Raw genomic sequence first — 22,463 nt, forward strand, 5'->3', positions numbered from 1 at the left:
ACTGCTATTTTGTCATTTTCAGTTTCAAAGCTTTCTTCTTTCTTGACTTTGCTTACTTCAAGATCATACGCACAATTCCCTTTGCAAGTGTGCGACTGAGACAATACATACTTGCAGTTCCAATCTGTGAAGATTCCCTAAGGCATCCCCTGGGAACCGGGAATCATGGGGAATTCTCCGTACAAAGCGGTAAGGAACTTCTATGAAGCAGGCGTTTACCGCGCGGAATTAAAAGTTAGAATCCTTCCGGAAGTCCTAGTAAAAAATATGAGAAATTCAATTTATAAACTTTTATTAAAATTAATATTATTAATATTCATTGTTTGTTTTTTTTTTGTTGGCGTTGTTTTTGGCGCAGGCAAAGGCGTGCGCAAGAGACTTTTCCGCCGGCTGCTGTGCCCGCAACGCAGATATGTTGTCTGTAAACAAAACACATATATAAGTTAAAAGATTGATTATGATTTTGATATAAAAATAAATCAAACTTCTCTTTATTGAGTTGGATTAAGAACTACGCGTCGCTCAATCGCAGCCGCTGTCTCTGCCGCTGTTGATCTTTTTTGCTTACTTGATTACTCTTTTCTTCTGCCTGGGAAATTGTATTATTTCCCTCCTTAAACGCGACTGTGCTCGGCCGCAACGCAGGTCCAGAATGCGTTGGCTTTTCTTGCGTTTCTGACACGGAAGCTCGTGTATTTTCCGTTGACCTACGGCTTCGTAGGAGATCCGTGATTGATCCCTTTATAAGTAGTAGTAGGATGATGGCGGATCCGTAGCTAACGGATGATTCTATGGTTGACTTGCTTCTTAATTTTTCCAGCGCTTTAATGTTGTTAATGTTGAGCTCCTTGACCATTTGTAGTGAGAGAACTTCCTCTAACTTAGTCTTTTCTCCCAATAGTTGGAACAACGGAGGTTCTGGTTTGACTACATTGATTTCCCTTGACTTGAAGATGGTTTCGCCAATTGTTAACGTCGAATTACGATATTATTATATGAAAGAGACTTGCAGTTGTGGCTAACTTGATTCGATTAAATTCCATTAATTCTTCTATGTATGTTAAAAAATAAGTTATTTTCTTTTTCCCCACTATTTGGTTTCTGTGTTCGTAAGTACAAATGAATTTATTGTGTTAGATTTGGCCCATTATTTGGTTATTTCTTCAATTATTAATTGAATTTTTGCTTTCTGATTTGCGATTTCTTTTGAGCTCTGGGTAACTTTTAACATTGCATTAGTAGCATTTTTTGATTAATTAATCTCTTAATAATTAATAATTGTCTGTTGTTGTTTTCTAGCTGCACATTTATCTTATCTTCTAAGATCTGATAGTCGTGGTTATCTGGTGATCCCGCCAGCCATTTCCATGCAGAACCTATTGCTTCTATTGCCCTTTTTTGTCTTTTTTGAGTTTGGAGTATGCGTAAATCCGTTTGGATCTGTTATAGTTCATAGGAAAGATATGGGTGTAATGAATGAGATGAGGTGAGTGAATGAAATGATTCTTCTACCTTCGCCAGAGTTTCTTCATAGCTTTGTGGATTATAGATGTGGATGACTAGAGATTGTGCTTTTGAAAAATATGTCTATGTGGGTCTTTCTTTTGTTACAGAACGTATCGATTTATTATATTCCTGAACTGCTTTGAAGATTAAATCTCCAATTGATATGCTCCCGTTGTGTTTTTTGAGACACCGCATGATTTCAAATAGTGTTGAGAATGAAACCTTTATATTAGTCCGTTACTTGTCGATGCGTACGGAGCAGAAGTGTGTACCGATATTTTTAGTTCATTTTCTAACATAAACTTTATTTCTGCTGAGCCAAATGATCGGTCGTTGTCCATTATTATCCATTTCGGCATACCGAAAGCAAATAACCTTTCCCTCAACGGATTGTTTTTATCTTCAGATGCTTTTGACTCTAAAATTTTTACTTCAACATATTTTGAAAACTTGTCAATTCCCGTTAAGACTCTATGTTTAACGGTAATATAAATATCTATGTGAACTATTTCTCCTGGGTAATTAGGAATAGGGGTCGGTTGGATTTCTCCTTTTGGGGGTGCCTATCGTATTTTGATTCTTTACAAGTTTGACAAGCTTGAACTATTGCTTGAATTTTCTTGGTAAGTTGTAGAAAAAATAATTCTTCAAAATTTGTAATTTGTTCTCTTTTGCATATCTATGGGCTCGGATTCCGAAGTTACGTCGTCTATTTCATTTTGAGTAAACCTTGCCTTGTATGATTTAAAATAGTTAGGGTAAATGAATTTTGTCATATTTCCCAATACGTTTATAATGTATTATATGTCTATGGTATGTTTGGAATGATATTTCGAAACTATAGGAATCTGTATCGGCAGTCAGTAAAAATAATTGGTTTTTAAATACGTTAGTTGGAGCTTCTACCGAAAATATGAGGTTGTGTGACGCTATTCGAAAAACTCAAGGGTTGGTGAACCGTGTATATTACCACTTTTGAATACCCGTAAAGATAATGTCTGGAGTGCCCAAACGATAGGGAGCATCTCTCTTTCGTTAGTTGCGTAGTTCTCTTCAGTTTTTGACAGGGTTCGCGAAATGAACGTTTTTGGCCTATGATTTTGTTTCAATGCTGCGCCTATTGCGTGACTTGATGCGTCTGTAGTCAATTGCAATTCTTTTCCGAAATCTCAAAAGGCAAGGGTAACCTCCCTGGAGACGACAGTTTTAAGTTTCTCGAATGCTGTAATCGCGTCTTAGCTCAAGTTGATAGCAGTTCTGCTTGACTTGGTCTTAGATACACGGCCTTCTTCGCCTCTTAGAAGAATGGTTAGGGGTTTTGCTATTTTCGCGTAATCTTTTATGAATCGCTTATAATAACCTGTCATGCCCAAAAAGGAACGGAGATCTTTTAATGTTTTTGGAACTGCAAATATTGTAATCGCTTTTAATTTATCTATGTTGGATTTTACTCCATTTTCTGATATTGTGTACCCCAAGAAGTCTACTTCGTTTTTGAATAAATGGCATTTCTCTATTTGGACCCTCATATTTGCGTTTTGTAGCGTTGAAAAACTCTTTCCAAATTTTGGCCGTGATCCACTTCGTTTTTGCTAAAGACTATAATACCATCAACGTACACATAGCAAATTTTCCCTTTGTATTCTCTCAATATGTCATCTAATGCTCTTTGAAAAATTGATGGGCAATTTTTCAAACCGAAAAGGAAGTCTCGTAAATTCATATTTTCCGCCAATAACCGCGAATGCTGGTTTTTCTATGTCCGTATCTTTCAGTGGTATTTGGTTAAAACCACTCTTAAGATCTAATACCGAAAAATACTTGTTCTCCAAGCTGTGCAATAATTTCTCCAATTTCGGGAATGGGATGCCGATCTGAGTTAGTAACTTCATTAAGTTTCTTATAATCAATTTCTAATCTGTGCTTTTTTTCTTCAGACTGACCGGACTTTTTCGGAACTACCCAGACTGGTGTATTATATGGTGATCTTGAAAGTCTTATAATACCATCTCTTAGCATATCTGTTATTTGTTTTTCTACTTCCTGTTTGCGTGATATTGGGTATGGCTGACTTGCGGTCCAATTGTATTTACTGCTTGTGTCGCTAATTGATGAATTTTAATTTTGCGTTTTTTTCCGAAAGTTAATATATCATTTTATTGCTCCTAGGCTTTTCATTATGTCATTGCCCAAAATACCATGGAACGTTTTCAGTGCGTCTAGTAAAAAAAATTTCTGGGTGTATCGGAAATATTAGCGAGCTTAAGAATTGCGTGAATTAGCTAAAAAAATGTTCTCATTTGGCTTTGGATTTGGTACTAGTTGATTTTGAATATAATTTTGATTAGAGCCCGTGTCGATTAAGATTTTAGAATTTTTACTAAAATTTACTTTAAGGTAACGTAGCGAGGAACGATTTATTCTAAAAAATAAAGTTCTGACATATCTATGTATTCTTGTTGTTCGTTATCGCTTTGCCATACATATTCTTTTTGAAGTTTACGTTATTTTCTTCCACCAACTGATAATACTCTTGTTCTGAACTTGATGTAGCTTCATCTGAATTTTGCTGCACGGTACTTTCTGTCTCTGGTTGAATATGGAACTGTCTTGGCATCTTAGCGGTGCTGAGAGGTCTTTTCCCTGCATAATCATTATTTGCTGGTTTGTTCATATAATTTATATGCCGCGATCGAACGGACTGATCGAAGTCCATAGGTACCGGTTACGGTTGTGGTCGTGGCGGAGGTTTTGGTGTGCTATAGGGTGCTACTGCACCGGATGCATGGGTGCCCACCCCAATACTGGTTATTTCTAGCATTTTGGTTCTCTAGTAGACTGCATAAATGTAGAGCGTGTCTAAAATCATGTGGTTCTTTAATGGCCGGCAATTGGGCCAGGCTTTTTCCCTGTACATGGCTGTCAGAGATTGTATAGTTTCTTGTAAGGCATTTAAGCTGCCAATTTGGTTCAGAATTAGTGATAGTTGTTGATAAACTGCCTGATAATATTCGTCTATAGTATTGTTATTGTTGATATTTAAGGTCTTTGAGTCGCGCTTGTCGGCGAAATACGCTGTTAGGCATATTGAAATAACTGTCCAATATAAGGGGGTATTATATGATACTAGTATTGCGTCCGCGTGACCAGTAATTTTATTACGGATTGCTAAAAGAATTCCATAATATTTGGGGGAACCAATTCTGTTTTCATACATTTTTAACACCCTCTCGACACTTTTCCTGTTTGATCATGATTTGTGGGCTTATTTGTGTGGTACTGGCTTATGAGGGTCCGGCAAGATTCGTGAGTCTGTCTGCCAAATCTTGGTGAATGGATATATGAGCAGCGAAAAGTTGAATTTAATTTTAATGTTAGTTATTCAGAATTCCGAAGTTGTTTTCTAAGAATTTTTTTTTATTTGGGGTGAATTTTTTCTCTGTACCTTAATTTACGTTCCCTTCGAACGGATACTAAAGGGATCACGGCGATCAAATTTGGATTGATTATTCCACTAGGTACAAATCCTGTTTTTTTCAGGATGGACAATTTGCGGCGTTTTTTAAACGGCACTCTTGCAATTCCTGGTCTCGGGATTCTCAATGATTAGGCGGAGGTTCCAAACGAAACGTCAGAATTTTTTACTTTCCGAACTTCGCGAGTCGCGGAACTTGTTATCCTTTCTATGTATATAGAAACATAAATTAAACTTCTCTTTATTGAGTGGGATTAAGAACTAATTTACTTAAGTTAAACAATTGTTTTTAATAGCTACGCGTCGCTCCATCACTGCCGCCGCCTCTGCCGCTGTTGCTGTTTATGCTGACGTTCTTTCATGTTATTGATTGCTCCTCTTGGTCGCCGTCGCAGTTTCTCAGTTTTAAAGCTATCTGCATTAAACTTTGCACAAAAAGTTGTCTTTCCATTGCAGGTAGTATATAAGTCGGAACGAGCCGGATCGGACGACTATAGCATATAGCTCCCATAGGAACAATCGAAAAAATAAATAACAAGAAAGAAAGCAAACTTCGGCAAGCCGAAGTTCATATACCCTTGCAGCTATTGCATGAATTAAATACTTTTGAAAACATTTAAATTATGATTTACTTCAGTATATACTGAAAAACAGTGAAGCTATGATGATTTGCAGCTCAATTATTAGATAGTTATTTTATATATTTTTATTAGTTTTATGGGAGCTATGTATATGATATAGACGTCCGATTTTGATAAAATTTAAACCATAATTCTGAAATAATTAAACATTGCCATATGTCGAAGAACTAAAAATTAAAAAACAGCAAAGTTATAATTTTTTTCATTTATTTCTCCGATTGTTCCTTTGGGAGCTATATGATATAGTCGTCCGATTTTGATATAATTTAAACCGTAAATCGAAAATATTTAACCATTACTAAGTGTCGAAGGACTAAACAAAAAATTAAAAAACAGCAAAGTTATAATATTTTTCATTTATTCTTCCGATTGTTCCTATGGGAGCTATATGCTATAGTCGTCCGACTTTGATGAAATTTAAACCGTAAATCGAAAATATTTAACCATTACTAAATGTCGAAGAACTAAACAAAAAATTAAAAAACAGCAAAGTTATAATTTTTATACCCTTGCAGAGGGTATTATAATTTCAGTCAGAAGTTTGCAACGCAGTGAAGGAGACGTTTCCGACCCTATAAAGTATATATATTCTTGATCAGCATCACTAGTAGAGTCGATCTAGCCATGTCCGTCTGTCCGTCCGTCTGTCCGTCTGTCCGTCCGTTTATATGCAAACTAGTCTCTCAGTTTTAAAGCTATCTGCATGAAACTTTCCCAAAAGTTGTCTTTCTATTGCAGGTAGTATATAAGTCGGAACGAGTCGGATCGGACGACTATAGCATATAGCTCCCATAGGAACAATCGGAAAATAATTGAAAAAAATTATAACTTTGCTGTTTTTTAATTTTTTGTTTAGTTCTTCGACATATAGCAATGGTTAAATATTTCAGAATTATGGTTTAACTTTCATCAAAATCGGACGACTATAGAATATAGCTCCTATAGGAACAATCGGAAAAATAATTGAAAAAAAATTATAACTTTGCTGTTTTTTAATTTTTTGTTTTGTTCTTCGACATAAAGCAATGGTTAAATATTTCAGAATTATGGTTAAAATTTCATCAAAATCGGACGACTATAGCATATAGTTCCAATAGGAACAATCGGAAAAATAATTGAAAAAAATTGTAACTTTGCTGTTTTTTAATTTTTTGTTTAGTTCTTCGACATACAGCAATGGTTAAATATTTCAGAATTATGGTTAAAATTTCATCAAAATCGGACGACTATAGCATATAGCTCCCATAGGAACAATCGGAAAAATAATTGAAAAAAATTATAACTTTGCTGTTTTTTAATTTTTTTTTAGTTCCTCGACATATAGCAATGGTTAAATATTTCAGAATTATGGTTTAAATTTCATCAAAATCGGACGACTATATCATATAGCTCCCATACAAATAATAAAAATATATAAAAGAACAATCAAATAATTAAGCTGCAAATCGTCAAAGCTTCAATGTTTTTAAACATATACGCAAGTAAATCATAATTTTAATGTTTTCAAAAATATTTAATTCTTGCGATAGCTGCAGGGGTATATGAACTTCGGCTTGCCGAAGTTTACTTTCTTTCTTGTTTTCATTTATTTTTCCGATTGTTCCTATGGGAGCTATATGCTATAGTCGTCCGATTTTGATGAAATTTAAACCGTAAATCGGAGATATTTAACCATTACTAAATGTCGAAGAACTAAACAAAAAATTAAAAAACAGTAAAGTTATAATTTTTTTCATTTATTTTTCCGGTTGTTCCTATAGGAGCTATATGCTATAGTCGTCCGATTTTTATGAAGTTTAAACCGTAAATCGGAAATATTTAACCATTACTAAATGTCGAAGAACTAAACAAAAAATTAAAAAAAAGCAAAGTTATAATTTTTTTTCATTTATTTTTCCGATTGTTCCTATGGGAGCTATATGCTATAGTCGTCCGATCCGGCTCGTTCCAACTTATATACTACCTGCAATAGAAAGACAACTTTTGGGAAAGTTTCATGCAGATAGCTTTAAAACTGAGAGACTAGTTTGCATATAAACGGACGGACAGACGGACAGACGGACAGACGGACGGACATGGCTAGATCGACTCGCCTAGTGATGCTGATCAAGAATATATATACTTTATAGGGTCGGAGATGTCTCCTTCACTGCGTTGCAAACTTCTGACTGAAATTATAATACCCTCTGCAAGGGTATAAAAAGAAATTAAAACTTTGGTGTTTTAAAATTTTTTTTTATTTCTTCGACATATAGTAATGGTTAAACATTTCAGAATTACGGTTTAATTTCAATCAAAATCGGACGACTGTATCATATAGCTCCCATAGGAACAATCGGAAAAAAATACAAAAAAAATTATAACTTTGCTGTTTTTAGTTTTTTTTATAAGTTCTTCGACATATAGTAATGGTAAAATATTTCAGAAATACGTTTTAAATTTCATCCAAATCGGACGACTATATCATATAGCTCCCATAGAAATAGTAAAAATATTTAAAATAACTATCTAATAATTGAGCTGCAAGTCATCATAGCTTCAATGTTTTTAAACATATACGCAAGTAAATCATAATTTTAAAATTTTCAAAAATATTTAATTCTTGCAATAGCTGCAAGGGTATATGAACATCGGCTTGCCGAAGTTTGCATCCTTTCTTGTTATTGTATGCACTTGAGTTCGATCAACTTTGGAAATTGGCTGTTCAGCATTCCCACGATCGCTTAATAAAAGGTGCGAGCTCAGCGCACTTTCCGAACTTCGCGAGTCGCGGAACTTGTTATCCTTTCTATGTATATAGAAACATAAATTAAACTTCTCTTTATTGAGTGGGATTAAGAACTAATTTACTTAAGTTAAACAATTGTTTTTAATAGCTACGCGTCGCTCCATCGCTGCCGCCGCCTCTGCCGCTGTTGCTGTTTATGCTGACGTTCTTTCATGTTATTGATTGCTGCTCTTGGTCGCCGTCGCAGTTTCTCAGTTTTAAAGCTATCTTAATTAAACTTTGCACAAAAAGTTGTCTTTCTATTGCAGGTAGTATATAAGTCGGAACGAGCCGGATCGGACGACTATAGCATATAGCTCCCATAGGAACAATCGAAAAAATAAATAACAAGAAAGAAAGCAAACTTCGGCAAGCCGAAGTTCATATACCCTTGCAGCTATTGCATGAATTAAATACTTTTGAAAACATTTAAATTATGATTTACTTCAGTATATACTGAAAAACAGTGAAGCTATGATGATTTGCAGCTCAATTATTAGATAGTTATTTTATATATTTTTATTAGTTTTATGGGAGCTATGTATATGATATAGACGTCCGATTTTGATAAAATTTAAACCAAAATTCTGAAATAATTAAACATTGCCATATGTCGAAGAACTAAAAATTAAAAAACAGCAAAGTTATAATTTTTTTCATTTATTTCTCCGATTGTTCCTTTGGGAGCTATATGATATAGTCGTCCGATTTTGATATAATTTAAACCGTAAATCGAAAATATTTAACCATTACTAAGTGTCGAAGGACTAAACAAAAAATTAAAAAACAGCAAAGTTATAATATTTTTCATTTATTCTTCCGATTGTTCCTATGGGAGCTATATGCTATAGTCGTCCGACTTTGATGAAATTTAAACCATAAATCGAAAATATTTAACCATTACTAAATGTCGAAGAACTAAACAAAAAATTAAAAAACAGCAAAGTTATAATTTTTATACCCTTGCAGAGGGTATTATAATTTTAGTCAGAAGTTTGCAACGCAGTGAAGGAGACATCTCCGACCCTATAAAGTATATATATTCTTGATCAGCATCACTAGGCGACTCGATCTAGCCATGTCCGTCTGTCCGTCCGTCTGTCCGTCTGTCCGTCCGTTTATATGCAAACTAGTCTCTCAGTTTTAAAGCTATCTGCATGAAACTTTCCCAAAAGTTGTCTTTCTATTGCAGGTAGTATATAAGTCGGAACGAGCCGGATGGGACGACTATAGCATATAGCTCCCATAGGAACAATCGGAAAAATAATTGAAAAAAAATTATAACTTTGCTGTTTTTTAATTTTTTGTTTTGTTCTTCGACATAAAGCAATGGTTAAATATTTCAGAATTATGGTTAAAATTTCATCAAAATCGGACGACTATAGCATATAGTTCCCATAGGAACAATCGGAAAAATAATTGAAAAAAAATTGTAACTTTGCTGTTTTTTAATTTTTTGTTTAGTTCTTCGACATACAGCAATGGTTAAATATTTCAGAATTATGGTTAAAATTTCATCAAAATCGGACGACTATAGCATATAGCTCCCATAGGAACAATCGGAAAAATAATTGAAAAAAATTATAACTTTGCTGTTTTTTAATTTTTTTTTTAGTTCTTCGACATATAGCAATGGTTAAATATTTCAGAATTATGGTTTAAATTTCATTAAAATCGGACGACTATATCATATAGCTCCCATACAAATAATAAAAATATATAAAAGAACAATCAAATAATTAAGCTGCAAATCGTCATAGCTTCAATGTTTTTAAACATATACGCAAGTAAATCATAATTTTAATGTTTTCAAAAATATTTAATTCTTGCGATAGCTGCAGGGGTATATGAACTTCGGCTTGCCGAAGTTTACTTTCTTTCTTGTTTTCATTTATTTTTCCGATTGTTCCTATGGGAGCTATATGCTATAGTCGTCCGATTTTGATGAAATTTAAACCGTAAATCGGAGATATTTAACCATTACTAAATGTCGAAGAACTAAACAAAAAATTAAAAAACAGTAAAGTTATAATTTTTTTCATTTATTTTTCCGATTGTTCCTATGGGAGCTATATGCTATAGTCATCCGATTTTTATGAAGTTTAAACCGTAAATCGGAAATATTTAACCATTACTAAATGTCGAAGAACTAAAAAAAAAATTAAAAAACAGCAAAGTTATAATTTTTTTTCATTTATTTTTCCGATTGTTCCTATGGGAGCTATATGCTATAGTCGTCCGATCCGGCTCGTTCCAACTTATATACTACCTGCAATAGAAAGACATCTTTTGGGAAAGTTTCATGCAGATAGCTTTAAAACTGAGAGACTAGTTTGCATATAAACGGACGGACAGACGGACAGACGGACGGACAGACGGACATGGCTAGATCGACTCGCCTAGTGATGTTGATCAAGAATATATATACTTTATAGGGTCGGAGATGTCTCCTTCACTGCGTTGCAAACTTCTGACTGAAATTATAATACCCTCTGCAAGGGTATAAAAAGAAATTAAAACTTTGGTGTTTTAAAATTTTTTTTTATTTCTTCGACATATAGTAATGGTTAAACATTTCAGAATTACGGTTTAATTTCAATCAAAATCGGACGACTGTATCATATAGCTCCCATAGGAACAATCGGAAAAAAATACAAAAAAAATTATAACTTTGCTGTTTTTAGTTTTTTTATAAGTTCTTCGACATATAGTAATGGTAAAATATTTCAGAAATACGTTTTAAATTTCATCCAAATCGGACGACTATATCATATAGCTCCCATAGAAATAGTAAAAATATTTAAAATAACTATCTAATAATTGAGCTGCAAGTCATCATAGCTTCAATGTTTTTAAACATATACTCAAGTAAATCATAATTTTAAAATTTTCAAAAAAATTTAATTCTTGCAATAGCTGCAAGGGTATATGAACTTCGGCTTGCCGAAGTTTGCTTCCTTTCTTGTTATTGTATGCACTTGAGTTCGATCAACTTTGGAAATTGGCTGTTCAGCATTCCCACGATCGCTTAATAAAAGGTGCGAGCTCAGCGCACGTGGCTAAGTTCGTTTGAACTTTATTAAGGACATTGCTGTGCTGTTAGTTGTGCAATAAATGCTCTCTTCTTCGGCTTGGGAAATTGTATTATTGAGGGCATTCCTTTGCTGTTTGATGTGCAATCGATGCTTACTCTTTTCTTCTGTATGGGAAATTGTATTATTTCGTGTGTTAACTTACATAAGACGTAAAACGTAAGATCAGAGCCAGCTATTGCTTTTAGTAAAAATTATTTGGTAATGACTAAAAATCAATTTTTACTATTTTCTTCAATGAAAATTATTATTTTAAAGTCTTTTTATAAAACTTGGGGCATAAATATTATTTTTGGTGAAAAAAAAAATAAACTCAAAATATATGATTATTAGGGTTTTTATTTTTTTAAAAAGGAAAAGCTTCATCATTTCTAAAAAAGATGGATTAAAGTTTCACGATCCAAAAGGGTGGATCGATATATTCAATACCTAGCCGTGGGCACACACATAAAAACTTGCCCGTCCCCGCGCCACGCGAGAGATCACGGCCCGCAATCTATTTCGTGCGCTAGACTAAAATTGTCATTAAAAGCGCATTTTTTTGTGAAAACGTTCGCGACAAAATGGATAATGATCCTGAAGATACGTACAATATATTTTTTGTTTGAAATATCATTAAGTGCATTTTTGCAGATGTTATTAACAATTTTTTTTATACCCTTGCAGAGGGTATTACAATTTCAGTCAGAAGTTTGCAACGCAGTGAAGGAAACGTTTCCGACCCTATAAAATATATATATTCTTGATCAGCACCATTAGTAGAGGCGATCTAGCCATGTCCGTCTGTCCGTCCGTCTGTCCGTCTGTCCGTCCGTTTATATGCAAACTAGTCTCTCAGTTTTAAAGCTATCTGCATGAAACTTTCCCAAAAGTTGTCTTTCTATTGCAGGTAGTATTTAAGTCGGAACGAGCCGGATCGGACGACTATAGCATATAGCTCCCATAGGAACAATCGAAAAAATAAATGAAAAAAAATTATAACTTTGCTGTTTTTTCATTTTTTGTTTAGTTCTTCGAGATATAGCAATTTTTAATTATTTCAGAATTATGGTTTAAATTTTTATCAAAATCGGACCTCTATATCATATAGCTCCCATAGAAATAATAAAAATATATAAAATAACTATCTAATAATTGAGCTGCAAATCATCATAGTTTCAATGTATTTCAGCATATACTCAAGTAAATCATAATTTAAATGTTTTCAAAAGTATTTAATTCATGCAATAGCTGCAAGGGTATATGAACTTCGGCTTGCCGAAGTTTGCTTTCTTTCTTGTTTGACCATATTTTTTTTATGTCTGTAGAGAATTAGTTTTAATTCCGGAGATCCTGAACAAGTTTCAACGGTTTCACGTGTGAAAAATTATGTAAAATTCAAAACCTGGCATAACCTGCAATTTTTTATGCACTCTTGGTTTTATAACCGTATTGTGCAGAGCAGTGTGCATTCGTGCGTCAGCACGTATCTGTGAACAGATGTATCTGTGATCGTCAGTCACAATGACCGTTATTTGACAGTCACGAATTCCATTCTTTGCCTCTTCATAACATAAAATGTTCGCGTTTTTAACACATTCATGTGCTAACTAAAATTTGACATTTATAGGATCTATGGAACCTCAGGAGACGCGTAATAAAAATTTGGAATTACCACGAACATTACTCACCAAAATTTTCGAGAGAGAAAACTCGCGAAGACATTTTCCTTCCACTCATAGCTGCATCAGACCCGCTGATTTCTAGTTTGCGAAAGGCGACACCGAAAACAGGAAAAAGTTAGTGCTCTGAAGCAATTGCGCTTCTCAGTTAAAATACGCATACGATGTACTTAATGTAGATAATAATAATAATTCTAAAAAATGAAAGTTGCGATGGAAGCTCTGATATCGGTTGATCTGTATTCCTCCTCATAAATGTTTCGTAATCTGTGACTCAAAAATAACTTTTTATTTTTTATCCAAAATTACTTTAAATTTTTTTTATTTTCGTAATAAGCCACTTAAGAAACACTTTCAATATGAATTTCAGCACAAACATACTATTTATGAGACAAAATAGCCGCGGTATTGGGTCCGCCATTTTGAATTTTGAATTTTTCTTTTCTTTTTCGTAATAAGCGACCCAATAAACTCTAAATAAAAAATTTGAGACTAGTCCATTAACCTTTGAAGTTTTGGCAAGGAAATTGGGCTATGGACCACTGTGCGGCGCCCGTGTTAGGCCTCAAAAAGCTTACCCGGACGACTTTTGTTTTTTTGTCTACTTTAAAAAAAAAAAACAAGAAAGCAAGCTAACTTCGGCAAGCCGAAGTTCCTATTCCCTTGCAGCTATTGCAAAAATTAAATATTCTTGAAGACATTAAAATTATAATTTACTTGCGTGTATGTTTAAAAGCATTGAAGCTATGATGATTTGCATTTTAATTATTTGAGTTCCTATGGCAGCTATATGATATCGTTATCCGAATTTATTAAAAATAAATAAATAAATACTATTTGTGGAAGAACTAAAAAAAACAGCATTTTCTTTCATTTTGTGAAACTGTCGATTACTTCAAATATGTGCTTGTACTGTTTCTGCGTCGACTCTAAAGGACCTAGATAATCGATGTGATACGTCTGTAAAGATCTTTCGACTTTGCTGTTGCTCACAATACAAGGTATAAGTTAACGCAGGCAGTTCGCAATATAAGAAACTGCCGAGTTGCAGACCATATCCGGTGACCTGCACGCGCAACGAGGAAACCGCTGACCGCGCGTTCCGGGTGCAAGTGCCCGGAGTCCGACCAGAGCACTCGCGGAGTGAGTGATCGCCACGGGCCGGGACAAAACGATGACCCGGCACCTTGGCGACAGCGCTGCAGCCAGGCAAAGTCCTAAAGCTGCAGTAGGATAGGTTCTTTAGTTTAGTAGAAAATTGTACTCCAGAAAATTGTACTCCATAAAAATACCTATGCCCTTACGGGCGTATGGAAATAAATAAAATATAAAAAAAAACTTCACGGTCTTATAATTTATACAGCACTTTATACATTTCTGAACATTCTCCTCCAATTGCGGAATATAGAACTCCTTGCCACTGAGTTCTTAAGTCTTTTTTTTTACCGAAAAGTGACCGTGCTCGTGGGTTTGCTTAATAATTTCTCGTTGCACACTCACAGGCGCAATCATGAGTTCACAGTCGTCGACTAATTTGTGCTAAACTCCCGATTTCAAGAAGATATTGTTATGTGTCGGTTTCTCTGCCAGAATCTCTATGATTGCTTTGAGCTGATCGTCCTGAGCTTGGATGTTTCTGCTTTGCATGCTATTCTCAGTGATCATCATCATGTGTGTGACAAATGCGGGTACCAGCCCGGTGTTCGAAGACATATTCGAATTCTTGCAGCTGTAGAATCCAGCGAGCTATTCGTGTTCATAAATCCTTTTTCTCTACAGGGCATTACAGTCTGTAATAAGTTTAAATCACATATCCAGTAAGTAGACCCTGAACTTCTTTAAGGCTTTTAAAACGGCTAAGATTTCAAGCTCCTAGCGTGTGAACTTCCTTTCTGTATCGGTCGTTTTCTTGCTCATGTAATAGACAGAATGGCATTGGTTATCGTCTGGATTTTTTGTAACAAAACTGCGATGAAACCGTCTGTTGAGGCGTCCTATGCAGTTCAGTCTCGTGTCGTTGATGAAAAATTTTTTGCGTGATGAGAACTTTAAATTTGTTGAATGTCAGACAAGGGTTTGGCTTTTAGCGAGAAAATGGCTATAAACTTACGAAAATAGCTACTCGATTTTAGTTTTCAGAAAATGACATTTTTTAAAGTTAAAAGCAAGTAGGAACTAAAATTGTCTGTTGTGTGTCACGAAAGACGAGTACTTACGACTCTCTTCTTCCATGTCGACATAAAAGAATCCGTTTTTCAAATCAATCGAGCTTAAGATACGCGCGTTCAAGCTGATCATATATTATAGGGAGTGGAAAAGATCCCTAATGATGATTTTATTGATTCGCCTGTAATCGATGCATAGGCGATGAGATCCGTCACGCTTCTTAACTAGAACAACTGGGCTACTATATTGATCGGTTTGATTGTTGATAATGCATCGCTCTCCATATGAAAATCTGCGAGGTCGTGAGTGTATCGGCATGTCGTCCTTCAGAATTGAAATCATTTTAATATTTATAGACTTTGTGCTTACCGGATGTAAGTTTTGGACCATGTTGTATTCGTCCTCTTTTGCTTTTGCGTTCGCTGTTGGTTCAATTTCAGTGACTACCCTTTCGGAGTCTTCGATATCAATTTTGAAAATCGGTCTGACTTCAGCCTCGGTACAGAATGGCTTTATTATTTTTACACCTTCAATGCTGATTGTAACTTGAGCTTGTTTACAAAAAAATTTCACCAAGAACCATTTCTTTGTCCAGAAACTGCGACTCGACCACAAGAAATTTGGTTGCGAATTCTTCACCGTCAATTGTAATTTTGTGTTTAAACGAACCTGATAGTTTAATTATGTTCTTGCCTGCTTTACCGAATCATACGAGATAAATGTTATACTCACTTAGCATAGACTTGTTTAAGTTTTATACGTGGTATCTGGAACTAAATTTTACTTGTTTCTGGTATCGATTTGTGCAGTAAATTTTGTCTTTAACTGTTATGCACAAAAAATCGTGATCCGATGACACTTTACAAATGTTAGTTGCTTCCATTTTTTCGCACAAAACTTTTACTGGGTATTCTTTAGCAATGTGTTCGAATTTGTTGAACTGAAAGCATTTTCTTCCCTTACTTTTGCTCTCACAATTCGCCGATGTATGCCCTATTGCGCCACAGTTGTAGCACTGTTTACATTTAAGTTGTGCCCTGCTTGATTCTTGTAATCACATTGGGCCGCATTTTTTGAGAACATGACTAGGTTTTTACCCTCACTTCTCGATTTTCCGCGGATTGCTTCATAACACTTCATTATAGAGCATAAGATTATGTATTGAACTAAGGCACTGTTTTCAATGTGACCTCTTGAAGCTAGCTCTTTCATTTGCAAAAAGTATTCCTGTAAACTTTCACCTTTCTTAATTTTCCTCGGTTTTAAACTCGGCCAATAGGGATTTTCAAATATTCCCAAATCGACAACTCGCGCTCACTATTGGCAAACATTTTCGTAAGGACTTGAAGCGATCGCTTGGCAAAAGTGAATTTCGAACTTTTTCACCCACACTTCGATGAAGAAATTGTCATCGCTACTGAATGACCGAAATGAGTCCTCGATGTCACAAAAGTTAAACGCAAACCTCGGAACATCAGATGCACTGCTTGCATTTTCGCTTATAAATAACCTCGTTTGAAATTGCAAAAAATATGTTTCATCAGGTCGTCTCTATTGTGGGGAAGTCGTAGCAGGTTACAAATTACGGCCAGATCCAGATCAGAAATATTTTCAGGAATGTAATTGATTCTTCGGGTATCTCTGTTTGACTCGTCATGTTCATAGCCTTGGGTCTCTCGTAAGCGCTTTCTATTGTTGCTATCACCATCTCTTTCCAACACCAGAAGTAAAATATTCTGCCATTTTTCTTCTCGAAGCATCGATCTATCGCATCGCTCAATTAGTTCGCGGCCCGACATATAAGGAGCAGTAGTAAGCAAATATAGATATTTTTTATCGAAAGTGTCGATTATCATAAGCTCTGTGTAAAAATTATACAACTCTGTGACCACGTGCTTTTAAGTTACAAATTTTTAAGTAAGACAACCTTTGGGTTTTTCTACAATATGGAAAAAAAGGAGTTTCGTGTCCTGATTAAGCACTGTTTTTTGATAGGAAAAAATACAGTAAAAGCAAAAGCTTGGCTTGATAAACATTACCCAGATTCTTCTCCGGGAAAATCAACCATTAAAGATTGGTACAATGAATTTAAACGTGGTCGTGTGGACACCAAAGACGCTGAACGCAGTGGTCGCCCAAAAACAGCAGTTACGCCAGAAAATGTGGCAAAAATCCGAAAAATGGTGTTGGCCGATCGCAAATTGAAATTAAAGGAGATAGCTGATGCCTCAAAGATATCGGAAGGCAGTGTGTTTACGATATTACATGAACATTTGGACATGAGAAAGCTCTGCTCGAAGTGGGTGCCGCGATTGCTAACACCGGACCAAAAGCAACAACGCATCGATGCTTCCGAGACGTGTTTAAGCATGTTGAAGCGCAATAGGACCGATTTTTTTCGCCGTTACGTAACCATGGATGAAACCTGGATACACCACTATACTCCAGAATCCAGTCGTCAGTCTTCTGAGTGGGTGGTAGCCGGTGAAAGCCGTCCGAAGCGTCCCAAAACACAAATATCGGCGGGTAAGGTTATGGCTTCTGTATTTTTGGATGCACATGGGATTTTATTTATAGACTACCTGGAAAAAGGTAAAACAATAAACAGCGAATATTATATAAAACTACTGGATCGATTGGATCGCGTTATCAAGGAAAAACGTCCACATATGGCCAAGAAGAAACCACTGTTTCACCAGGATAATGCACCATGCCACAAGTCTATGGCAACAATGGTGAAATTGAGTGAATTGAGGTTCGAACTTCTGCCGCACCCACCTTATTCTCCAGATATGGCCCCCAGTGACTACTGGCTTTTTTCAGATCTCAAAAAGCACCTCCAAGGCAAGAGATATCGATCAAATGAGGAGGTGATTGTCGATACTGAGACCTATTTTGAGGGTAAAAGTTCATATTTCTACAAAAATGGCATAGAAAGGTTGGAGAAGCGCTGGACTGAGTGTATAGCCGTAGATGGAAACTATATTGATGAATAAAACAAAATTTAAAAAAAAAAAATTTTTTTTCATTTTTAGGCCGGGAACTTATTGAGCGGTGTGATAATACATTCAAAGTCATTTAATGGACCCGAATTTATATATGTATTGCCATACGCGTGCTTGTATGCTTCGGTTTTTATCCGGATAATGAAATTTGAAAACTCTTGTGAAATTAACTTTTGGCTTTTGTTTTCGATTTTTATTAAGATTTATTTTTTCTTTCACTTTCTCCGTGGATCACTTTTTATTGTGGGACTGGGCTGTGATTACGTTTTAAAGATTTACACAATACCACTTGATGTATTTTGTTATATTAAAGGTATAGTTTTTAAATGAATTATTTAGATTTTTAGTGGATTACAAATGAATAATATACGTCGTTATTGGAGAGCGTCGTTTCTCCTACGTCTTTTCCTTACTCGTCGGGAAATCGTACTCCTCTTTCATCTCGTCGGTTTTGGCAGGCTTGCCACGTCGTTCGTCTGTATCTTCTGGATGGGAACCAGCTGATCCGCGTGGTCAAACCATTCCCACACTACTTCAATGTGCAGAAATGCAGCATCCACAACGAGGCTCGTTATTCTTCGAAAAATAATCAGTTGACGAATTAACCGTCAACGGTGACTGCTACGGCTGCATATTGGAAGACATTTTCCTTTCCATAATGAAAATTAAGACATCTACTCATTATTGTTCAAGGACGGCGCACAATGCCAACGTTACAGTCAATTTGACCTTGTTGGACTATTTTATGTGGAATACCATTAAGGATAAGAGTGCTATGCCATCGATTGCAGACCTAATTTTACAACGCAAATTTTTTGTGAGCCATTCTGTAATTTCAGTTAAAAGTCATGTTAGTCTGCTTGTCAGATTTTTTGCAAAATTGTCTCCCTGTTTTAAAGCTTTCGGAATAAAACTTGCCCAAAAGTCGTGTTTCTAGATAGTCGTATAGCTCCTATAGGAACAATCGGAAAATTAAATGTCTCCTTCCGCGATATAAGCTTTTGAAGTAAATTATAACGCTTTCTGCCAAATACTATGTAGCGATTTTTTACGTCTTCCGATACCAAAACCTTTTTCTTACAATTATAACAAATTTAACTAAAAATGTTCGATTTAATTTTGAACTAAAAGAAAATAACTAATTTTAAAATGTTTTAATTTAATTTAAAAAAAAAATTATTAATTCAAAGTTAAATATTTATATTTATAAACATAAGCAAAATATAAAATGAGTCAGAAATAATAAACTAAGCCTTAAATCCACCATTACAGCTCTAAAGTCAGTGGAAGGAGAGAAGCTCGTTTTGACAAATGTACATCGTTCCGATATGGGTGGCTACAATTGCATTGCTTCTAATGGAATACCGCCTTCAGTAAGCAAGCGTTTTGATGTTCACGTAAATTGTAAGTATAACATGATTAACTCATGTAGGGTATTCGTTTCGTTTGAGTGTAATTTGCGATTTTTAAATGTTATATGTTATATATATATATATATATATAACATATATATCGAAGAAGAGTCTCGGTTGTCGCTCGACCGTGGTGTTGTGGGAATATCGTTCTCATCCATTCTTGTAAGCCAAACGTGTGGAGCGAGTCCCAGTGCGCCAACTTGAAATGTCAACTGCGCCACGTGCGACTGACTATTTCACCTCCGAACGTACGGTCCTTTTTACTCTACCAGACACTGGGCCACACTGACGGCAACTCATATTGTCGTCCCACTCTCTTGACGTTAAGCAACTTTAAAAGGATGTCTCCTTCACCACACTGACGGCAACACATATTGTCGTCCCCTTCTCATAGTGCTGTGTAACTTCCCACTAGCTTCTTTGCCTTTAAAATTGAGCGCGCAATTCAAATAACCAAACATTCACCGAAATATGTTTTTTAAGATTTTTAATAATATTAAGAGAATATAATTTCTAGTTAATCTTCTTGCCACAGAAAGTAAAGACGACCCTTAAAATCGTAGTTATACTGGTGGTCTTAGTAAGATAGGGATCATCAAATTTATTCACAATCATATTCATTCAAAGTATACAAGAGATATTGTATTTAAGAGCTCCTACTAAGCAAAAATTCTCATATTTTGGATTGACTCGGGTAAAAGCCATAACTAAATAACCAAACTAAAACTAAGTGATATACAGAGTCAAAGGGTTTACTAAAGTCTGTAGAAATGTCTTCAGTTTGAAAATTACTTGTTAATCCATTTCTTACACATGAAACGAGCTCCAAAAAGTTAATGGTTGATCTGCGTCTTTGAAATCCGTCTAGTCATGGAGAAATATTTAAGTTAAAATGGTGCTGAAAACGTGGCATTCCCCATTGTACATATATTTGTAGGGAGTTCCCAATTAGATATTATATTTTGCTGCTGTAGTAGTAAGTTTCGATCCCTCCAGGTTGCCTTCTTTCCTAAGTTCATAATGTTCTTAAGCTGAATAATGTAAGACAAAGTTTCATTCTTTCTTTTCTCGTTAAAATTATTTATTTTCTCACTTCCACACATTCTTCCTGTTTTTTGAGCATTTTATAGTAGCATAGCTGTCAAAATTTTTAACGGACTATACTTGGTATTTCGAAGACGATTTGCTGGGTTATCTTGTAAAATGTTGCTTTAAACATCGGATTGACAGTATGTGGATTAATGTGGAGATGTGAAGCAGTTTAATTCCTTCGCTTCTGCCGTCTTATTATTAAACAGCCCAGAGGTTAAATGAGGGGGTTGCCAAAGACTAGTGCTTTCTACTTAAGCCTTTTCAAAACTTCACCCTATCCCGTCGATTAATTTAAGGTCAAGTAAAAAGTAATCCATTATTTGAACAATAGATGACTTTGGTGATCTGAATATCGCGTTCCATTTTACGTTAGGTGGCGTTAGAAAGTTGAGCTTTCAGAAGCTCAGAAGCGAAATTACGTGTTCGGCTTGCAAGAAAAACCATCATTCCATGATTCACATAAATTATAATAAAATAATAAAAAGAATTAATAAAAAGAAAATGTTAATACCGCAGGATGTCGGAACAAGCGTTGCTTGCTACAGCATTCGTTAAAATTTAGTCCTCGAATTGGGGCTTAAAAACATTAACAGCTTTGATTGATAATTGATTTTGAACTTATCAAAAATTCTATCTCAAGCGGAGATCAGTGGGCTGTCTTCGACAAGAAACTGCTTCTCAAGCACAAACAAAGCTTTCAATAACAAGTAAAAATTCCCAGAAAGATTTAATTAAAGCACTAGTACTTCCAAAGGTAATGGGGAATCTTCCAGTCAGCACCGTTAATGTTGACAAATTAAGGTGAAAGAATTATAATTTGGCTGACCCCGACTTAAATAAGCCGTGGAGTAAAGATCTGATTATTGGGACAGATTTATATCCTCACATTCTGCAATGTGAAATCGTTAAAATAGATGGCCTCCTCGGTAAAAATATCCATTTCGGGTGGATTGTTTCGGGAGGTAAAATTCAGCAACTGTAGCAATCAGGAGGTAGATGAATATTACTCAGCTTATTTTATAATTATACCCTTGCAGAGGGTATTATAATTTCAGTCAGAAGTTTGAAACGCAGTGAAGGAGACATCTCCGACCATATAAAGTATTTATATTCTTGTTCAGCATCACTAGGAGAGTCTGTCAGTCCGTCCGTCAATCCGTCCGTTTCTACGCAAACTGCTCTCAGTTTTAAAGCTATCTGCATGAAACTTTCCCACAAGTTGTCTTTCTATTGCAGGTAGTATATAAGTCGGAACGAGCCGGATCGAACGACTTTAGCATATAGCTCCCATAGGAACAATATCAAAAATAAATTTAAAAACAATTATAACTTGGCTGTTTTTTAATTTTTTTTATAGCTTCGACATACAGTAACGGTTAAATATTTTAGAATTACGGTTTGAATTTCATCAAAATCGGAAGACTACATCAAATAGCTCCCATAGGAACAATCGGAAAAATAAATCAAAAAAATTATAGCTTTGCTGTTTTTTAATTTTTTTTTTGGTTCTTCGACGTATAGTAATGGTTTAATATTTCAGAATAACGGTTTAAATTTCATAAAAATCGGATGACTATATCATTTAGCTCCCATGGAAACAATAAAAATAATTTTTTTTTTAAATGTATCTTTTCTATTTTGTA

The 22,463-nt window shown here is 35.1% G+C and overlaps 1 protein-coding gene across 1 annotated transcript in view; it reads left to right on the forward strand.

Annotated features, from left to right (window-relative positions):
* LOC121467801 (protein amalgam) overlaps positions 1-22,463 on the forward strand; it is a 338,558-nt gene that overhangs the window by 193,481 nt on the left and 122,614 nt on the right. Inside the window, exon 6 of the mRNA XM_041710084.1 lies at positions 19,586-19,717. Within this exon, the coding sequence (XP_041566018.1) occupies positions 19,586-19,717 (132 nt within the window). The remainder of the gene's footprint in view (positions 1-19,585; positions 19,718-22,463) is intronic.

Source organism: Drosophila elegans, unplaced genomic scaffold, assembly GCF_018152505.1.
Source record: "Drosophila elegans isolate 14027-0461.03 unplaced genomic scaffold, ASM1815250v1 contig_753, whole genome shotgun sequence".
In the NCBI taxonomy this organism is placed as follows: Eukaryota; Metazoa; Arthropoda; class Insecta; order Diptera; family Drosophilidae; genus Drosophila; species Drosophila elegans.